The sequence below is a fragment of the Hippopotamus amphibius genome, chromosome 9 (assembly GCF_030028045.1).
Source record: "Hippopotamus amphibius kiboko isolate mHipAmp2 chromosome 9, mHipAmp2.hap2, whole genome shotgun sequence".
In the NCBI taxonomy this organism is placed as follows: Eukaryota; Metazoa; Chordata; class Mammalia; order Artiodactyla; family Hippopotamidae; genus Hippopotamus; species Hippopotamus amphibius.
In genome coordinates this window covers 97,708,765-97,726,193 of record NC_080194.1, presented here as the reverse complement: position 1 = coordinate 97,726,193, position 17,429 = coordinate 97,708,765, and the positions used below count along the sequence as shown (strand labels likewise).

Below are 17,429 nucleotides of genomic sequence, written 5' to 3'. Positions count from 1 at the left end.
AGTTTTAATAGGTGTTTACTGGCTAATTTAGAGACTACACCTGAGGGCGATAATCACCTGTCTTATTGTTATAATCACCTGTCCATATTATGACTCAGCTGAAGGCAATGCTTATCAGTAGAAAGATGTCAAAGTTGAGGACACCATCTCCTCCTTGGTGATGTAATTCATTTCAGAGATGCACTAAGGCCTTTTGTGCATTATTATCCAGACCTCATTCAGATTTGTTATTCGAACTGAGGGCCTAAATCAAAGAGGGAAGAGAGGAACTAATATTCCTTGAACTCTGCCAGGGCTTTACGTCCTTTTTCTCCTTAATTTACTCCTTACAATGAGTGTACAAATCAGTACCCCATGCTATAAATGGAAGACCTAAAAACCATAAAGTTTAAGTGACTTGCTAAATTTATCCTATTAGTAAATGTTGGAAACAGTCATTCTGACCCTAATATCCCTGGAGCCCCCTAAATCATAATGTGATAATTAATACAAAATATTCAAACACAAGACAGTTATCTGTTGCTGAATGATATTTATTAGCTTAATAATATGGGCCTGCCCTTAGCATTAATAAGCTTCAGCACTAGTCACAAGATTTTCATTCACTGGTGGGAAAATTTTCTTGTTTTAAAAAATGCAGTTAGAGAAAGGGCATCTACTTCTTGGGGGCTGCAGTGACAGCAGGCTTCTCTTCACGGGTGATGGGAATGGTGCGCTCAGGGCCGGAGACCTGTTTCCTTGGTCCATTCACAGTGAGGACCCCATCAGATGACAGGGATGAAGTAATGGCAAGAGGGTCCACATCAGCTGGGATCCGGTATTTCCTGTGGAACTCCCTGGAGATGAAACCATGTTCATCCTAATCCAAGAGAATAAGGAAAGAGGTAGAGAGATAAGAATAGAAAATAGCATCCCTTGCCTAGAACTCAGACATCCTCCTTCCCTTAGGTGTGGCCAAATGCATGGCAACACGAGAGAAAGCTAAATAGCTGTTCTGTTTGGGGCTAAGATGAAATTGCCTAGGTGGTCACTCTTACTAATGAGCATGAGAAGTTTGAACAGTCAAAACTTCATAGCTCTCCAAGCCCTAAGGCGTGGATATGTTTAGGGGTATTTCCCAAAGGTTTAGATCAATGTTTGTTGGGCCTACAGGATTTGGAATATCATTGGGCTCTGAAGATTTGAGTCCCTGGGGAAACCCAGAAATTGTTGTGACTCTTCAGGAATGTTCCAGAATGTTCCAGACCAATACGCCGAATAATAACAATAACAACAATAATAAAGATGCCATTCAGGGAGACTCTGATCTAAAGTTAAATCACATAAGCAAAACTGAAACAGCCTGAGGACCTCAAACTATATTGTTTGATGCACAAGTTTCTGAGTTATAACTAAGTGGTAAGAAGCAAACTCATTGAAAAACTCTCCCAGAAAGTAATGAGAAGCTATTCCAGTCCTTAGAATTCTGCTAAAGAATTCTGACCCTAACCTCTGTACCTGCTGAATCTCAAGCATTTATCCAGACAGGCTCTCAACTGATTTCCACATGGGTCTAGGGTTTTTGGAGCTGAGTACAGCTCTGAAACTTAGGCAAACCAAGTAGTTCAGCATTAAGATGGGCTAAAGAGAAGTGAGCTCGGAACATCTAAAAGAAGTCTCAAATTCAAGGGCCTTCCGAGTGCATGCAGTTTGTGTAATTATGTAAACCAATCAGATGTCTGACAATCACTCTTCCTCAATCAGTGGTCTTCAGCCTTGACTGACTGGACATTAGAATTCCCTAGGGAGCTTTTTAAACTCCTGATTTAACTAACGTGGGATATGCCTGAGAATTGGGCATTAAATTCCCCTGGTAATTCTAATGTGGGCAAGGTTGAGAACCACTGGCTTAAATGGGAAGTCAACATCCCTTCTATCCCATCTGAGGCAATCAAATCGAACAACAAAGATGACTTCTCTGGCCAAAACAACAACAAAAGGTCTATCCCTGTTCCCGACTCTAACAGCTTAGGACTGGAATGCCGCCAGCCTCAGAGGCTGATGGCAGTATCTGGCACATAGTACATACTGCGCGAATGAGCAGAAGAGAAAGCCAGCTACGCACCTGGCGCTCTTCATGTTTGCCGTGCACCTCAATCACATCTCCCAGCACCTTGACCTTGAGTTCCTCTGGAGAGAAGTGCTTCACATCCAGGTTGACGGAGAATTTGTCCTTCTCCAGACGCATCTGGAAATAGCAAGGTGGGGAGGGGGTAGCAGAAAAGACGGTAGGAATGTGGATTTTAGTAGTACAGTTTCATCATTCTGCAGATTTGCTTTCTATCCAGGTAGTTCATCTTCCTCTTTTTAGCTAAAAATCCCTTTTTGAATAAACATGACTCTCTGGTTCAGGGGCGCCACCACAGTGGTACCCATGGCATACCACTTGGTCATCAGGCCCAAACTTTATTTACCAGGACAGGGAAGAAGACAGGCCACCCAGGGTACAAGTCACAGGGATGGGTCTGAGCATGGCTTCTGCTGCTTCTCTGACCCAATGCCTGGCCTTGTCATTTGTCTGCGAGACAAAGGTCCCTTCTTCTTGCTGAGGTCTCTGCCAAGTTTCCCACCCACTCAATCCGGAATGTTCTGCTGGCTCTGATTGTCCTTCCAAAGCTCTTGCTCACTTAGCTACTGTTTACTCACACTTGAATATTTTTAAACCAGTTATCTGTGACAGCTTCTGTCAATCTTATCTGTGCACCCCATTCTCCCACCCTCTTAGGACAAGTGGGGGGTGGTCCCAAAACTGGATCTACAGTCTATCCTCATTAGGCTTGGACGCAGACCAGTGCCCTGTCACAGCCCTGAGAAACCCAGAAAATCACAGAAGAGGGAATAGAAAGGAAGAAATCAGTGGTTGCTGTTTCCAGCTCCACGCAGCAGGGATAAAAAGCTCAGGATGAGGTAGCACTGTCTCCTGGCTCTGAAACGTGAGATGGTAGTATTTGTCAGGAGAGTGAGGTATTAGAAGAGGTGCGCAAAGGAGCCTGAAGGCAGCTCTTTCCCTGCAGGTCATTATGAACCGAACCAGAAGGGGATATGCTACTTAGAAAATGGGGACAGAGAATGATCTCCATAGCACTTGGGAAAAAATGTAATAAGTTGGATACTGAGGTGCATCAAATACAAACAGGCGACTGGGGAAGAGAGGAACCAGGGACCTCACCTTTCTTCACTGCAGGACACACAAGTGTCTAAGACACTTGAGACCCTTAGATATAGCCAGATTTAGGCCAGGAGGAAAAGGAACGTGGATGGAGACGCTTCCAGGAGGCTCCAGAATGAACCACTCTCTCTTGTTCTGGCAGAGGGGAGACTTACCTCTGAGAGCCCAGTGTCAATCCAGCTGGGTGCCCGCAGAAATGAGGGCAGCCGAAGGTAGAAGGGGCTCAGGGAAGTAGAAGCTGGGAAGAGATCAGACTCCAACAGGTGCTCTCCAAAGAACTGGTCAAAGAGGCGGCTGGGAGAGTGGAAAGGAAAGAAGGGGCGGCGGATCCAGGGGTGGTGGATGGCGATGTCCATGGTGGCTAGGTGAGCGTGAGGGGGTCAGCTGGCTGGTCAGCTCCTTCAGCTGCAACTACAGCCAGCCCCTTATATACGCAGTCTTCTGAAGCTTCTGGAATGGTGATGTCAGGGGTTTTATTATCCCAGCTCACTGCCCGTTGATGGAGACTTGTGATTGGGGATTTGGCAGGGTGACACATACCCAGTACTCACTGAGCTAAGAAAAGAGGAATACAAACACGCCTGAGCTGGCCAGTGACTTGTCCTGGTCTAGTTTCACTAGCTTTCTGTCCACACCCGATGGCACCCACCCCCAACCCCTTCTCCAGAGTTGGGACTGAGTCAGGAATCCCAAGCGGGCGGGCAGTGTGCCCCTCCTCCTCCTCTCCAGCCTAGCATGCCAAGGGAATGGGGCCAGCGACTATCTTGGGCCTGGGCAGCAACTGAAATCGTCCTAGGCTGGACCCCAGGGACATTAACTCTTTGTGGGTCCCTGGAGGAGAGCAGTGATCACCGCCACGTCAATGGCAGGTTTCCGTGTGGTGCCCTGGGTTGCCCTGGGTTCAGAGAGGACCCTGACATTCCTCTAGGCGGAAAGGTCCCTCACCCCACCCCAAAAAAAGGGGAGAAAATTGTTTGCATCTTCACTTTACAAGGCTGGCAGGACGTTAAATCCAGGGGAGCTTTATGAGGTGGGGTGCCGGCTGCCTGCCACTGAAGAGGGAAAGAGGGGATGCAGAAAAGGTGCAAACTGTGTGTGAGGGTCTCAGCGAGGCCTCTCCGGGGCCTCGGGCCCAGCCTTCCCGCCCCAGATCGCTCTGCAGCCAGGACCCCCAGCTGTCCTCTCCGGGGGGGGGGGGGGGGAGGGCTGTGACAGCTGAAGGGTGTGCAGGGGAGGGGACGGGGGTCCAGGCGGCGCGGGGCACACACACTGGCCGCGGACGCTCCCGCCCCTCCCCCAGGCCCGGCTCTATTTTGGGTGGTGTAGACCCCGCCCCCGCCTGCGAGCGCGCCCCGGCCCCGCGGCAGCTGCAGGGGTCCCGCTGCGCCTGCCGGGGCCGCACCTCGGACCAGGGCCGCCGGCGCGTGTGCAGCCATGTCGGGCCGCTCGGTGCCACATGCCCACCCGGCCACCGCCGAGTACGAGTTTGCCAACCCGAGCCGCCTGGGCGAGCAGCGCTTCGGGGAAGGTATGGCACGGAATCCACCCCCTTGCTTCCCACCCCCACCTCCTGAAATTCTGGGCTGACTCCCAACGATACTGGCCTCCACCCCGCTCCGGGCTTAACTGAACTCCTGGGGCGAGCCATCTCCCACCCCAGGCGCTCCCCTCACCCCCCTCCAAGCAGGGCTCGCTCCCCTGGCTACTGACCTCGGTGCAGACTGCTGCCCGCAGGGCCCTGATACCTGCCCCTGCCCCTGCCCCCCTCGGGGTGCCTTCCCCTTCGGACCATCCAGACCCGGTTTCGTTTCCTTGTCGCACCTCATTTCCTTTCTCAATCTCCTCTCCCAGCCGCCTCATTCCAGCCACTGGGACCCCTCCCGCCCCTCCCCCACCGCTCCTGATTCTCCTGCTTTCCCCAGGCCTCGCCTCCCATCTCCTCTCATTTCACCCTCCTTCCCGCCCCATCCTCCCCCATCCTGCCTCTTGCCTTCTCTCTCTCTCTCTCTCTGCCCCTCAGGCCTCCTGCCGGAAGAGATCCTGACCCCCACCCTCTACCATGGCTACTATGTCCGACCCCGGGCCGCCCAAGCTGGGGAGGGCAGCAGGGCAGGGGCCTCTGAGCTTCGGCTCAGTGAGGGCAAGTTCCAGGCGTTTCTGGATGTGAGTCACTTTACCCCAGATGAGGTGACCGTGAGGACTGTGGACAACCTGCTGGAGGTGTCTGCGCGGCACCCCCAGCGCCTGGACCGCCACGGCTTCGTGTCCCGAGAGTTCTGCCGCACCTACATCCTGCCTGCTGATGTTGACCCCTGGCGGGTCCGCGCTGCTCTCTCCCACGATGGCATCCTCAACCTGGAGGCGCCTCGGGGTGGCCGACATTTGGACACAGAGGTCAATGAGGTCTACATCTCCCTGCTCCCTGCACCTCCTGATCCAGAGGAAGAGGAGGAGGCAGCCAGTGTTGAGCCCTGAGTGCCATAGACGCAGCACCCAGCGAACCCCTTTCTAGCTCCCGCGGTGATACATACGAGCAGCTGCCCACCACCCCAGAGGTAGCGGCATCCTTGGGGGAAGGGAAGAGTGCATGGTCACAATGTATGGTTTGGTCCCTTGGGACGTGTCATAGCCTTTTCGTTTAGTTCTGGGTGGAGCTGAATAAACCCAAATCTCAGGGCCTTGTTTGTGCTGCTCCCTATTCTGTGGCTTGGAGGATGGGATGGGCAGGGAGGGAGACAAAAAGGACAGCTAGACAAAAAGGTCCTCAGATGTACCCAACATCGCAGCACCCTGAGCTCACACTTGGATGCTGAGATCACACCCGGAAGCTAACACTGGCTCCAGATCAAATTCCTGGCCATAATTTTCTCACAATGCAACAAAAGAGAGAGTGATCCTGGGAGGGGAAAGGGATATGCCATCCAAACAGCCCAGAGGGCACTGTCTGAGCTGGTGATTAGAGACACAAAAACAAGGGTCTCCAGACTGTCTGGCCTGTTTTGGGTAGGGGTTGGGAAAACAGCTTTTGGCTGCAGAGTTGCCTAAAGCCCCGTTTTCCCATACTAAGGGCTGTCCACTGAAAATGGCCTCTGATTCTGAGGGATTGAGTATGCAGACACAGGGGCACAGACACAGAAGTTTCTGCCATTGTCATTGAACCACAAAGTCTCCCCACCCTCTGTCTATGAGAGAAAGCATTTGTTTCTAATCTTGAAACGTCCCAAAGAGAGGAATCACTGCATCGTTCCACTAGGGTTATTGGTGTGGTGGTGATGGCCAGGGAAACTTCCTTTGTAAGTAAAGTCTTAATACTAGGGGTATGGTGTATTCAGGAAAGCCGGCGGGGCAGGGTGGGGGCGGGGGGGGGGGGGGGTTGTTGATCTTCTAATTACTCTCTATAATCAATAGACCATACATGTATATGATTTAAGGAGTGTCCAGAAAACCTCCCTGCCCCTGAATATATCTTTTACTAGGTTGTGATGGACACCTGAAATTCTTCCATTAAAGTGGTTGATTCTTAAATTCTTTTATAAACCCTTTTGAAAAATCTGACAAAAGTAATAGATCCCCTTACCAGAAAAACACACATGCTCTGAAATTTGGCATAAAATTTGAATAGGTTCACACAGTTCTTGAGATCCACTCATATGCCCCCTTAGGGAATCTGTGGACCCCCAGAATAAGAACGCTCACTTGAAGAATTCAATTCTTGGTTAAAGGATTGCCATCTATTAAAAATTAAAGCATGCCTTAAAGAAATAACTATTGATGTATTCTTTCTTTCACTCATTCAACAAATATTAACCCCCCAGGTAATATACTATGGAGGGTATATGTTGTAAATATAAATTTAAAACTATGCTTCTTTGTTATCTACTCTCAGGAATCTTAACATCTAGTAGAGAAGAAAAGGAAATTTAAAAGGATCCTATTCAGACTTCAACCAGAACAGTTTCACTTTGATCCGTTTCGTAATTGGAATTTTTACATCACCTTCATTTAAAAGAAAGGGTTCCTTAGCTAGAAAAGAATTTGAAACCTCTGATTTTGAAGTCAAATACTTTGAAGATTTTTAGCCAACTTCTGGGACATTTTCAGTGACATTTACTTAGAACTTCATAAAGTAGCCCACTTCATTTTCTTTTTGGACACATCTGTTATAAATTCTTCCTTCTGTTGAACCAAAATCTGCATTTAAGTAACTTCTGCCCATTGGTTCAGGTTGTGTCCAGAAAATAAATGCAATCCTTCTTTCACTTGAGAGTCCCTTCAGATATTTAAAAATAACCATGTCCTCCAAAAGCTTTCTTTTCCCAATTAAACATGCCTAATTGTTTTAACCACATTTTACAGGACTTTCCGTATCACTTATAACTCAGAGAACTTTCTCTTGAATACACTGCCTCTTGACAATGTAACTTGAAATTCAACATGTAAACCTAAAATTATTATTCTAATCATGGGCTGGCTGGTATAGACTTCAGTGGAATAATCAATACTCTTTGTTTATCACTCTAGACTTCTGTTAATACTGCTTAGGGTGTATCTGGCTACCCCAACACAGTGTTGATTCCTTTGGAGTTTCTGGTTGTATAAAAATCTCATGCGTTTTCCTTTAAATTTTTTCTTCAAATTAGAGAAAGTAACTGGAAAGGGACCAGATGGTGGAGGGCTTTGAGTGCCAGGCTAAGAAGATTGGGTAACAGGATGAAAAGAATACAGTTCATCGTAGAGTAAGAATGGATTGCTAGGGAGAAGCATGGCCATGAAATAAGAGGCTAGTGCAGTGATCCAGCACCAGACAATTGATACTTTACCGTCTAACAATTAGCTGAGAAACAAAAAGTAATCATAAGAGGGACTTCCCTGGTGGCGCAGTGGTTAAGACTCCACCCTCCCAATGCAGGGGACCCGGTTTGATTCCCGGTCACGGAACTAGATCCCACATGCATGCTGCAACTGAGAGTTCGCATGCCACAACTAAGGAGCCTGTGTGCCTCAATAAGACCCAGCACAACCAAATAAATACATTTTTTTTAAAGTAATAATAATAACAATAGGATTTACTGAGAGGGTCCCATGTGCCAGGCCCTAGACTAGAGATTTATATACATTTTCTCATTTTACTCTTCACACAATCCTGTAAGGCTGTCACTCTCATTATCTCCATTTTTCATAAGGAAAGCAGATGGGGAGGAATGAAGAGTTCAGGGTACTCTCTGTGGATTACAGGGCTGAGTGCTGGGTCCTGAACATCCATAAGGGACACACATATAACTGGGCATCTGAACAAGATGCGAAAGAGGGGGTGGGAGCACTGAAGACAAGCCATACAGGTTCCGCGAATCCTTCGAGAGCCTCCATTTCTACAGAGGAAGTTGCTCAGCTGCATCCTAGTTGCCAGTGAGTGCCGAATGGGCCTAACTTCAGGTTAATGGAGGAGAAGCTGAGTTGAGATTAAGTGGAGATTCCATAGTTCTATACTGGGGACGGGGAAGTGAGTGGTTAAGAAGTACTGAGACCATGCCAGTCATAGAATCATACCATTTTTGACCAGAAAGGGGATTAAGTAATGAGTTCAGTCCTCCATTTTTACAGTCCTAGAAAAAAAATGATTTGCCCATATTAATTCCAATAGCAAGGGAAAATACAAAAGGAATACATTTCCCTACATTTTAATTTCCAAAAGAGTCCAGTATTCAAACCCAGGTTCTGGATAAGGATAATAAGAGACTGATACCCATTACCTTGAAAGTGAAACTCAATTAAACCTGAGTAGTCAAATGTAAAATAGATAGCTAGTGGGAAGCTGCTGCAGAGCCTGAGAGATCAGCTCAGTGCTTTGTGTCGACCTAGATGGGTGGGATAGGGAGGGTGGGAGGGAGGCTCATGAGGGAAAGGATATGGGGATATATGTATACATGTAACTGATTCACTTTGTTGTACAGCAGAAACTAGCACAACAGTGTAAAGCAACCTTTATTATAGAGGATATATTTCAATGACAGTGTAAAGTAGTGGAGAAACATTTCTTAAGGAAACCCGGAGCCCTTTTCTATCTCAGGTTTCTTTTCACTGAAGCTTGAAGCTCAGAGTTCACACTTCATCAAAGCAGCTCCAAATCCCGAAGGTGAGATCGCTCTCACCTGGAGTCTGTGTGTGTTCCTCTACCCTTTGGCTGGGAGCAGTCACCTGGGAATCCTTCCAGCAGGTGGCTTCCAAAGTCCAACCTGTTAGGTTGAAATCTGACACTGACAGAGACTCCCTGGGAGCTGCTACTGAAAGCTGAACCAGGAACCAGGAAATGCACAAGTCTTTCTGAGGCAAAACAGCTGGGCTCCCTGGGAGACAAAGCACCATGGGAAACCTGCTCGGCTGCGGGGGAAGCTGGTGAGTAGGGGGAAAGGTCGGAGGGTAAGGTCTCTGTTGGTGGACATGGAGGCCCCAGGACTAAGAGAGAGCCTGCAGCTGGCCCTCTGCCAACTTCCCACTGTCACCTTCCTCACCAGCACCTCCTTCTGTGCTCCCTCCTTTCAGGAAACCTCAAAAAACACAGCCAAGCCAGCTGTCTGTCCAATGGCCAGGGCAAGGCTGGAATGGTGAATTGACTTTTTTTTTCTCTTTGTCTTCCTGTTCCTCCTCTTTCCCTTTATTCTCTTCCTTTCTCCTCCAGATAATGGTAATAATTATAGCATTTGAGAACTTATTATGTTCCAGACACTTTATAATCTCATTTAATTTTCCCAACAATTCTGAGGCAGGTGGTCTTACTCCTGTTTTACAGCTACGAAGCTGAGGCTCAGGGAGGTTAACTAATTTGGGGTCACATGGCTGGTAAGCAAATAAACCAAGATTCCAACCCAAGCCTGTCTGACTTCAAAGCCCATACTTTTAGTCACTACATAATAACTGCCTCCTGAATCAAGCAAATCAACTTTGGATAAATGTTTGTTTAAAAGGGCAGAAGTAAACTAACTAACTAAATAAATAGGCAGAAGTGAGGAGAAAGCGAATACCATGGAATATTTAAATATAACTTTCACATTTGTTTGCTGTGCGACCTCAGGCAAATTTTGTAACTTCTCTTTTTCCTCCTATATAAAGTACAGATAACACTGCGTATCGTTTACATCACAGACTTGAAGAGCAGAGGACATGTGAAAGCCTCACAATAGATGAATTACGTGGTCTTTATTGTTCTTTCCCAGGATTGTCATCACTGTTGTTAAATAACAGAAATTCAACCAAATACATTTAAAAAATTTAATTGGGTTTATTGAACTGTTCATGAATGGGGGCAGCATCTCATCTAGCAAGTAGAGGAGCTGGACAAAATGGAAGGCTTTTATAGGCAGAAGGGGGTAGGGGTCAGGGAAGAACAGATGACCTCATCTTCCTCTGGGCGATGGAAAAGGTCTGTGTGGCAAATTACCTCACTGATGCTGACCAGAAAATTCCAAACTGACCATTTAAGACTGTATTCCTGGGGAAGGTTGAAACTCCAGTTAGACTAGGTATTAAGCCATGTTTTGGTGACATGCACTTAGCACAAGCAACACCATTTGAGCCCTGTTGTTTCTTTTTAAAATTTTTTGGCTGCACGCAATCGGCATGTGGGATCTTTAGTTCCCCGACCAGGGATCGAACCTGAGTCCCCTGCATCACAGGATGAATTCTTTACCACTGGACCACGGGGGAGGTCCCTGTCTTCATTTTATTAATGAGAACATGGAGGAAATTTTCTGGCAGTCCAGTGGTTAGGACTCTGCACTTCCATTGCAGGGGATGCGGGATGGATTGCCAGTCAGGGAACTAAGATCCCACATGCCATACGGCTTGGCCAAAAAATTAAAAAAAAATAAATAAAATGAAAATGGAAGCCTAATGAAGTAAAAAACTTGCTAAAGTTCATAGAGCTAGTGTGATACCATCAATCTAACTCTAGAGCCTAGCTAGAAACACTGCACCAGATATTCTAACCAAAATATATTTTTTCCTCCTAAAATATTAGTAGGACTGAATGAATATTGTTCTCTATTTCTCAGTATCTCAACAAACTTCAGAAACTTAAAGACAATATGACAATTGATGAGATTTTTATTTTGAAATATTTTTTTCTGATTGCAAAACTAATATATATTCACTGTAGAAAATTTGGAAAATACCAAAGAACAGAAAATAAGAAACAACCATAAATATAAACACCCAAAGATGACAGGAACATTTTAGTGTATTTCCATGTAATCCTTTTTAAATGCCTATATGCATAGTTTTTATCCAAAACATATTACCTTTTTATTATCTTAATAAAGAGGAAAATTTTCCATGCTATAGGTATTCTTCCAACATGTTTCTTAAATTGACGTACAATGTTCCATTGATTAGAGATGCTATTTAGTTAGTTCCATATGTTGGACATTTAGGATATTTTCTATTTTTTGCAATTATAAATAATGCTACAATGAGATCCATATTTGCACCTGTCTGATTATTGCTTAGAACTGCTACATCAGATGGTACACACATTTATGTTTAAGGCTTCTCATACTTGTTGCAAATTGCATTCTAGAAATATTGCACTAATTTTTATTCCTGCTGTCAATATAGGAGTGCCCATTTGGTTTCCTTAATTCTGAGCTAAAAATAAAATCCTATCACCTGCGAGTGTAACAGAACATTCCATTTGGGTCGTGTCCAGGCGTTGTGCAACACCCAACTTGGGAACAGGCTCTGTTCACTAAAGTTGAGTCACCCAAGTCTACATTATTTTAGAATTAATATTCTCTTTATCAGTTTAAGTAGAGGTAAGTAGGAAGACAGTAGTGACCAGGGGCATGGAATTAGAGGCTAGGATTAGGCTATGACTATACAGCGGTAAAAAAAAGGAAGAGCTGAAGTGGCAGAAGCGGAAGTAGAAATACCCAGAAATAGTTTCAAAGCTTTTCTTCTGAACCACCTCTAGAGTTCAAATGGAGACTGTAACTACTGTCAGCTCAGAAGCTGCATTAAAACCAAAAATCAAACCAAAACACTAACCTCTGTCAGATATGTGTGGAAAAATCCTGATTTTTCTACAGTAGTAAAATGAACATGATTGAGAAGTACCCCCCCCCCCCCCCCACACACACCCTTTCTTTTTAATTAGCAAAAGAAGGAAACTTCCTTGGGGAGACAGAAGTCAGACAAATAGAGTTGGCTCTGATGACAGTTGGAAATGTACTAGCAAGAAAAAGCATCTGGAGTAAGCCACAAACTATTCAGCCTATTTCCTCAGACAAGTGTTGTTTCTCTGGCCACCAAACAGTTGACAATCATGTAGACACACTGGCTCCGCTGGGGACCCCAGGGGCTCAGAAATTAGTATAAGAGGTCCGTCCTGCAGCAAGCACAGTGTGGCTGAGTCACTCACCAAATTCAGAGCTTCCTGTGCAGTGGACGTTAAAGGTTAAACATCTCGCACTTTCTCCGTTAATTAAAAACAAGGACAAAGAAGCAGGGAGGGAGGTCACCTGTTAAGAAAGGGCTCTGCAGGGCCCTAATTCGTCAGCCCTGGTTGTGGCAGCTTCTGTGACAACCAGAATGAGAACCCCAGGTTGGCAGAGACCCTGAAAAAAAGACGCCAAAGAAGAAGCAAGAGGGCCTCTGAGTCCAGGAATATCCCATTATTTGGCCAGCCTCCCTCATCCTCTGCTGGGATTAGCCTGTTGGACACTCCCAGAATAGCCCTCCACCCAGCTACATCCCTGGCAGGTAGTGCCTGGTTGCCTGAGGCTGTATTTTGGGTTTGGTTATGTCAGTTGTACCACTCCACTTTCCAGAACCATCCCTCTGGGAGTGCTGTGGTACCCTTGATAAATGCTTTGGGGCGGGCTCAGGGTGAATCTCTGTTAGAGGAGGGGTGAGGGAAGGTCATCCTACCAGAATGTTAAGGAGACCACAGAGCAAATGATGAAGGAGGGAAGACAGAGGCCAGGCTCTTACACATGAGTGATCTGTTTTTCATTTCACAGGAGCTGTCCATCAACGTTCCAGAGGAAAAAGAAAATGGGTAATGGGAGTTGGGGGGCGGGGGCTGCTGGGGGGAGTGCAAATTAGAGAAAAGAAGATAAGAGAACCAGTGTCTTTAGAAAGGGCATAAGGTGGGGGAGGGCTAAAGGGAGATAGTAGACCAAAGAGAATCTTTAGGTTACTGTGTTCAAGACAAGACCAGCTCTGAAACTCGGAGTCTCATCCTTTCCATTATCTCAGAGTGGCGAGGTTGCTTGCTCACTTTCATTCATCCAGCAAAAATTTACTGGACACTTATATTGTATGTGAAGTACCGTGCAGGGTCCCGAGGAGGCAGAGAGGCACAAGAGAACCGGCACATGGTTTCAGCCTTAGAAGAGCTGAAAATCAAGTTTGAGAAAGAGATACATGCAAAGAAGTAATTGTAACACCGTGTACCAGTGCTGTGAGAGGAGGGGAGAAAACACCAATATGGAAGGAATAATAGCAAGTTCACAAGATGGAAGAGGAGCAGGGAGGAGAGGGTATTTTAGGCAGAGGAATTATCTCATGCAGAAAAAAGAAAGAAGAGAGACAAGAGTGACTATGGAAAGTGACCAAATGTTTGCTGTAGCTGCGCTCTTACCACATTGCACTATAATAGTCTATACACTTCTATCTGTCTCACCGAGTAAACTGCAAGCTCCCTGCAGTGGAGAAAACAGCCTACTCATCCTTCTATCCCCAGAATGCGGCACAGAGCTTGGCATACAAGGGGCTCTCAACATATAGTGGTTGAACTATGTCAGGGACTGGTGAAAAATTAGGATGGAAGATATTATGGGCAGATCATGAAAGGGCCAGATTGTGTACTCTGCTAAGGAGTTTGGATGTGGGAATGGTAGAAGTGAGAGATGAGAGCAGAGGCAGGGAGATTAGTTAGAAGCCAACCATAATAATTTAACATTGGGGTGGGATGAATTGGGAGATTGGGATTGCTATATATACGTTACTGATAAGAAAAAAGTATCAAATTGTACACTTTAAATATATGCAGTTTATTGGATGTGAATTGTATCTCAATAAAAGTTCTTAAATAAATAAATAAAATCCATGAAGATTCTCAAAAAGAAAAAATAATTTAACAGAGATTTGGAAAGGGCAATCTCAGCAGGGACAGGAAGAGAAAATGGATTTAAGTCGGGTTCCTTCCTCGCAGGGAGCCAAGCAAGACGGACACTGAAGCAACAGCAGCAGAAGCAGCAGCAGCAGTGGCAACACAATGGTGCAAAGGTAATGACAACCTCTGTCCCTTCTAGGAGGCTGCTCAGACATGGGATCCCAGGACTCAGCTTTTCCACCCTGGGACAGACACATCCCAGTCATCTGTAGAACTTGCTGGTTCTGCCCGTCTTCCTCCATCCCCCAAGGGAACAAAGCAAAGGGTCAGTGTAACTGACCCTGCATTGGAGGGTGACGGGCAAAACCAAGCCAAGAATCTCCCTTAATGTAGTCCATTCCTCTCAGGGCCATGACACAACAGGACATACCTATGAGCAGGTGTTAAAGCAGCCTACGGCTCAGGACAGAAGTCAAGGCCTCAGGTTGGAGGAGAGCAGCTTACATTATGCAGACATTCAACTGTTCAGCCTTACCCAGCCACGCTCTGCCCAGGAGGTGAAGCACCTACAGCTAGAAAATGCTACGGAGTATGCGACCCTTTGCTTCCCCCAGGCCACACCCCGCTACGACAGCAAGAATGGGACCCTAGTGTGAGCTCTGCGGAGGAGGGACCTGTTTGCATCATTTCACCACTATGGCTGTGGGGAGAATCTACTGCTTTGGGGGACTGGCTGGCAGCCTAGGGGTGGTGGACGTGTTTTAGGCTTAAGGAACTCCAGAGCCCCTGAAATTGTGCGTGGCCCCAGTCTTGCACTCTCCCTAGGCCTATCTCTTACTTGCCACCATTACCTTGGAGTTGCATTTGAGTTACCTGGGGGTGGATGGAGTTCTACAAAATGAGGGGGCTAGGTTGAATGTGCAAGAAGGTAGGGTACCTCTGCTCCTATTCTCAAGAAAAGTGCAGAAAAACAAGTTACCCTTGAAGCATTTGCATTTGAGGTGATTTTGTTGGAGTTAATTTGATGGTCTCCCTTCTACACACCTTAAACTCCAAAGCTGAAGAAGAAGAGGGGATCTGGAAAGCATTCAGAACTCTCGTACACAGTTTCTAGGGCTGGCTTGGGCAATTTCCTCTGTGGCTTGGTTAAGGGTCCCAGACCTACACAAACAAATGAGAGCAGGGGCTGAGGCATGGAGGAAGCAGGTTTTTTGTTTGTGTTTTTTGTTTGTTTTGTTTTTTTAAAATAAATTTTATTGAGGTATAATTGACATAAAATAAACTGCATATATTTAAAGTGTACAATTTGATTTTTTTTCTTATTGGTAATGTATATATGGCAATTCCAATCTCCCAATTCACCCCCCACCCCCACCCCACCCCACCCCCTTTCCCCCCTTGGTGTCCATATTTTTGTTCTCTACATCTGTGTCTCTATTTCTGCCTTGCAAATCGGTTGATCTGTACCATTTTTCTGTATTCGAGCAAGCGTTTTCTGACCATCGATTACAAGGACGTCAAGTCACTGATGTTGACAGCACTGCTAGGCCCAGAAACTCCCCTTAGCTGGACTGTTTTCTTTCGCGGGTGCAGAGCCCTTAGGATCAATAAATCGCATAAGGAACATGCCTGGTGCGTTTTCTTCGGTGGAGGTCTGCGGACTCTACGAAGCACAGCGGGTCTCGCTCACCCTCAGGGCAGCGGGGAGGGCCAGCCTCTTCCGCCGCACTATCCGCTGCGGCAGAAGCAGAGCCGGGTGCGCGTTACACGGACTTGGAGGCAGCGCTCCCTGGGCGGGGTTCGGGCGGGTAGGAGGCGGTTCTGGCAATCAGGAGGCGGGGTCCGGGCCGGCAGGAGGCGGGGTGAAGGCCGGCAGGGGTTGAGGTCTGGCCTACTAGGAGGAGGCGGGTCTGGACAAGCAGGGGGCGGGGGCTGTGCCTGCAGGGGGCGGAGCCCGGTTGGGCCAAGGCTGGCTGCTGCCGGCTGGAGGCGGCGCCGGTGCGGGTTGGCCTCCGCCGTCACCATGGCAGCGGGCACGCAGAGGCGACAGTATAGCAGGAGGAGGCCGTGCTCCGGAGGGCTGGGGACAGAGATGCGGAACCAGACACATCGACGATTTGAAAGGTAGGTGTTGAAATGTGGCGGGTCCCTGGAAAGTATTATTACCACCGGTTGAGCTTCCAAACCAGAACTGGGGACAGACGGAGGGGCGAGGGTGTGGTGGGAAGAAGGAGGTGTAAGTTTCAGGTTCCGAACCCTCTCCGAACTTTGCAGGTTCTTAGTGTGCAGTTCTTGATTCAGACTTTCAGAGCTTGAAGACTTCCCGTTCTCAAGCTACACACCGTCCTCCCCAAATACGGTGGTTTGTTCCTGAGAGGGTTTGTTTGTTCCTGAGAGGGAAGATTCCTTAAGATGGGTAGGGTACTGAAAAATGGAATCACAGGGAAAAAAAAAAAAAAAGAAGCTGGAAATAATAGTATTAACGTAGAGTGTTTGTGAGAATTTAAAGCACTTGGAAGAGTTCATAGTATGTGGGCAAATGTTGGCTCCCGCCATCATCATCACCACCACCATTATTTTCTGGGCCTGTTCTCTGGCACAGAACTAGTGCAAGTGGATTCAGAAGAGGTGGCTAGAACACTGCCTGCACTGCTAATTGGCAGAACAACGCTCTAGCCTGCTTCCTGTTAGCTGGGGGTAATAAAAGGAAGTCTATTTTCAAGGGTTGTTTACTGTGATGATCAAATAAGTTGATATAGGTGATAGCACTTTATAAACTTGAAGTGCTTTATCAAAATTTCTGCCTTGGAATATAAGTGCTGCCTTTCTAGGTTAAAAGTGACTTCCTGAGGATGAAGGGAAGAGTGAGCCAGAAGCAAAGCTCCTGGTTATTTCTCCTCATTGCCTTCAGAATCCTTCCTATGGTCTCTGACTTAATGGGAGAAATTTTCACATGAGGTATGGGGAAGTCATTCTGGCTTATACATGGTTTAACTTGAATTTTGTGCGAACTAAAACAGCCTGCTTGTGGCTTATCAAACCACTTTCTACACATTCTACACCCACTTTCATCATTATAGAAGAGGGTGCATTAACTAGAAGTAAAGAATA

General features: G+C 46.7%; 3 protein-coding genes across 4 annotated transcripts; 2 read left to right on the top strand and 1 right to left on the bottom strand.

The window, feature by feature from the left end:
• Window positions 1-515: 515 nt before the first annotated feature.
• On the bottom strand, window positions 516-3,807 carry CRYAB (crystallin alpha B). Its single transcript, XM_057750893.1, has 3 exons — window positions 3,364-3,807; window positions 2,105-2,227; window positions 516-859 (listed from the first exon to the last, which is right to left on the bottom strand). Exons 1-3 carry the CDS (start codon window positions 3,562-3,564, stop codon window positions 656-658), a joined length of 528 nt encoding a protein of 175 aa, XP_057606876.1. The 5' UTR covers window positions 3,565-3,807; the 3' UTR covers window positions 516-655.
• Window positions 3,808-4,484: 677 nt separating this feature from the next.
• On the top strand, window positions 4,485-5,885 carry HSPB2 (heat shock protein family B (small) member 2). 2 transcript variants are annotated; one of them, XM_057750891.1, is made up of 2 exons: window positions 4,485-4,736; window positions 5,229-5,885. In XM_057750891.1, the coding sequence occupies exons 1-2, from the start codon at window positions 4,643-4,645 to the stop codon at window positions 5,681-5,683; spliced, it is 549 nt and encodes a 182-aa protein (XP_057606874.1). In that variant the 5' UTR covers window positions 4,485-4,642; the 3' UTR covers window positions 5,684-5,885. The 2 variants fall into 2 exon arrangements, with proteins under 2 accessions (XP_057606874.1, XP_057606875.1); XM_057750892.1 differs by having other exon boundaries at window positions 4,490-4,736; window positions 5,391-5,885.
• Window positions 5,886-9,466: 3,581 nt separating this feature from the next.
• On the top strand, window positions 9,467-16,098 carry C9H11orf52 (chromosome 9 C11orf52 homolog). The gene is made up of 4 exons (XM_057750895.1): window positions 9,467-9,601; window positions 13,222-13,259; window positions 14,418-14,491; window positions 14,726-16,098. The coding sequence occupies exons 1-4, from the start codon at window positions 9,570-9,572 to the stop codon at window positions 14,972-14,974; spliced, it is 393 nt and encodes a 130-aa protein (XP_057606878.1). The 5' UTR covers window positions 9,467-9,569; the 3' UTR covers window positions 14,975-16,098.
• The last annotated feature ends 1,331 nt before the right edge of the window (window positions 16,099-17,429 follow it).

Coding starts and splice junctions, on each gene's coding strand:
- CRYAB (XM_057750893.1), bottom strand. CDS start 3,564: ATGGACATCGCCATCCACCACCCCTGGATCCGCCGCCCCTTCTTTCCT. Junction 2,228..3,363: donor TTGACACTGGGCTCTCAGAG/GTAAGTCTCCCC, acceptor TGCTATTTCCAG/ATGCGTCTGGAGAAGGACAA. Junction 860..2,104: donor GCAAACATGAAGAGCGCCAG/GTGCGTAGCTGG, acceptor CTCTTGGATTAG/GATGAACATGGTTTCATCTC.
- HSPB2 (XM_057750891.1), top strand. CDS start 4,643: ATGTCGGGCCGCTCGGTGCCACATGCCCACCCGGCCACCGCCGAGTAC. Junction 4,737..5,228: donor CGAGCAGCGCTTCGGGGAAG/GTATGGCACGGA, acceptor TCTGCCCCTCAG/GCCTCCTGCCGGAAGAGATC.
- C9H11orf52 (XM_057750895.1), top strand. CDS start 9,570: ATGGGAAACCTGCTCGGCTGCGGGGGAAGCTG. Junction 9,602..13,221: donor CTCGGCTGCGGGGGAAGCTG/GTGAGTAGGGGG, acceptor TTCATTTCACAG/GAGCTGTCCATCAACGTTCC. Junction 13,260..14,417: donor CCAGAGGAAAAAGAAAATGG/GTAATGGGAGTT, acceptor CCTTCCTCGCAG/GGAGCCAAGCAAGACGGACA.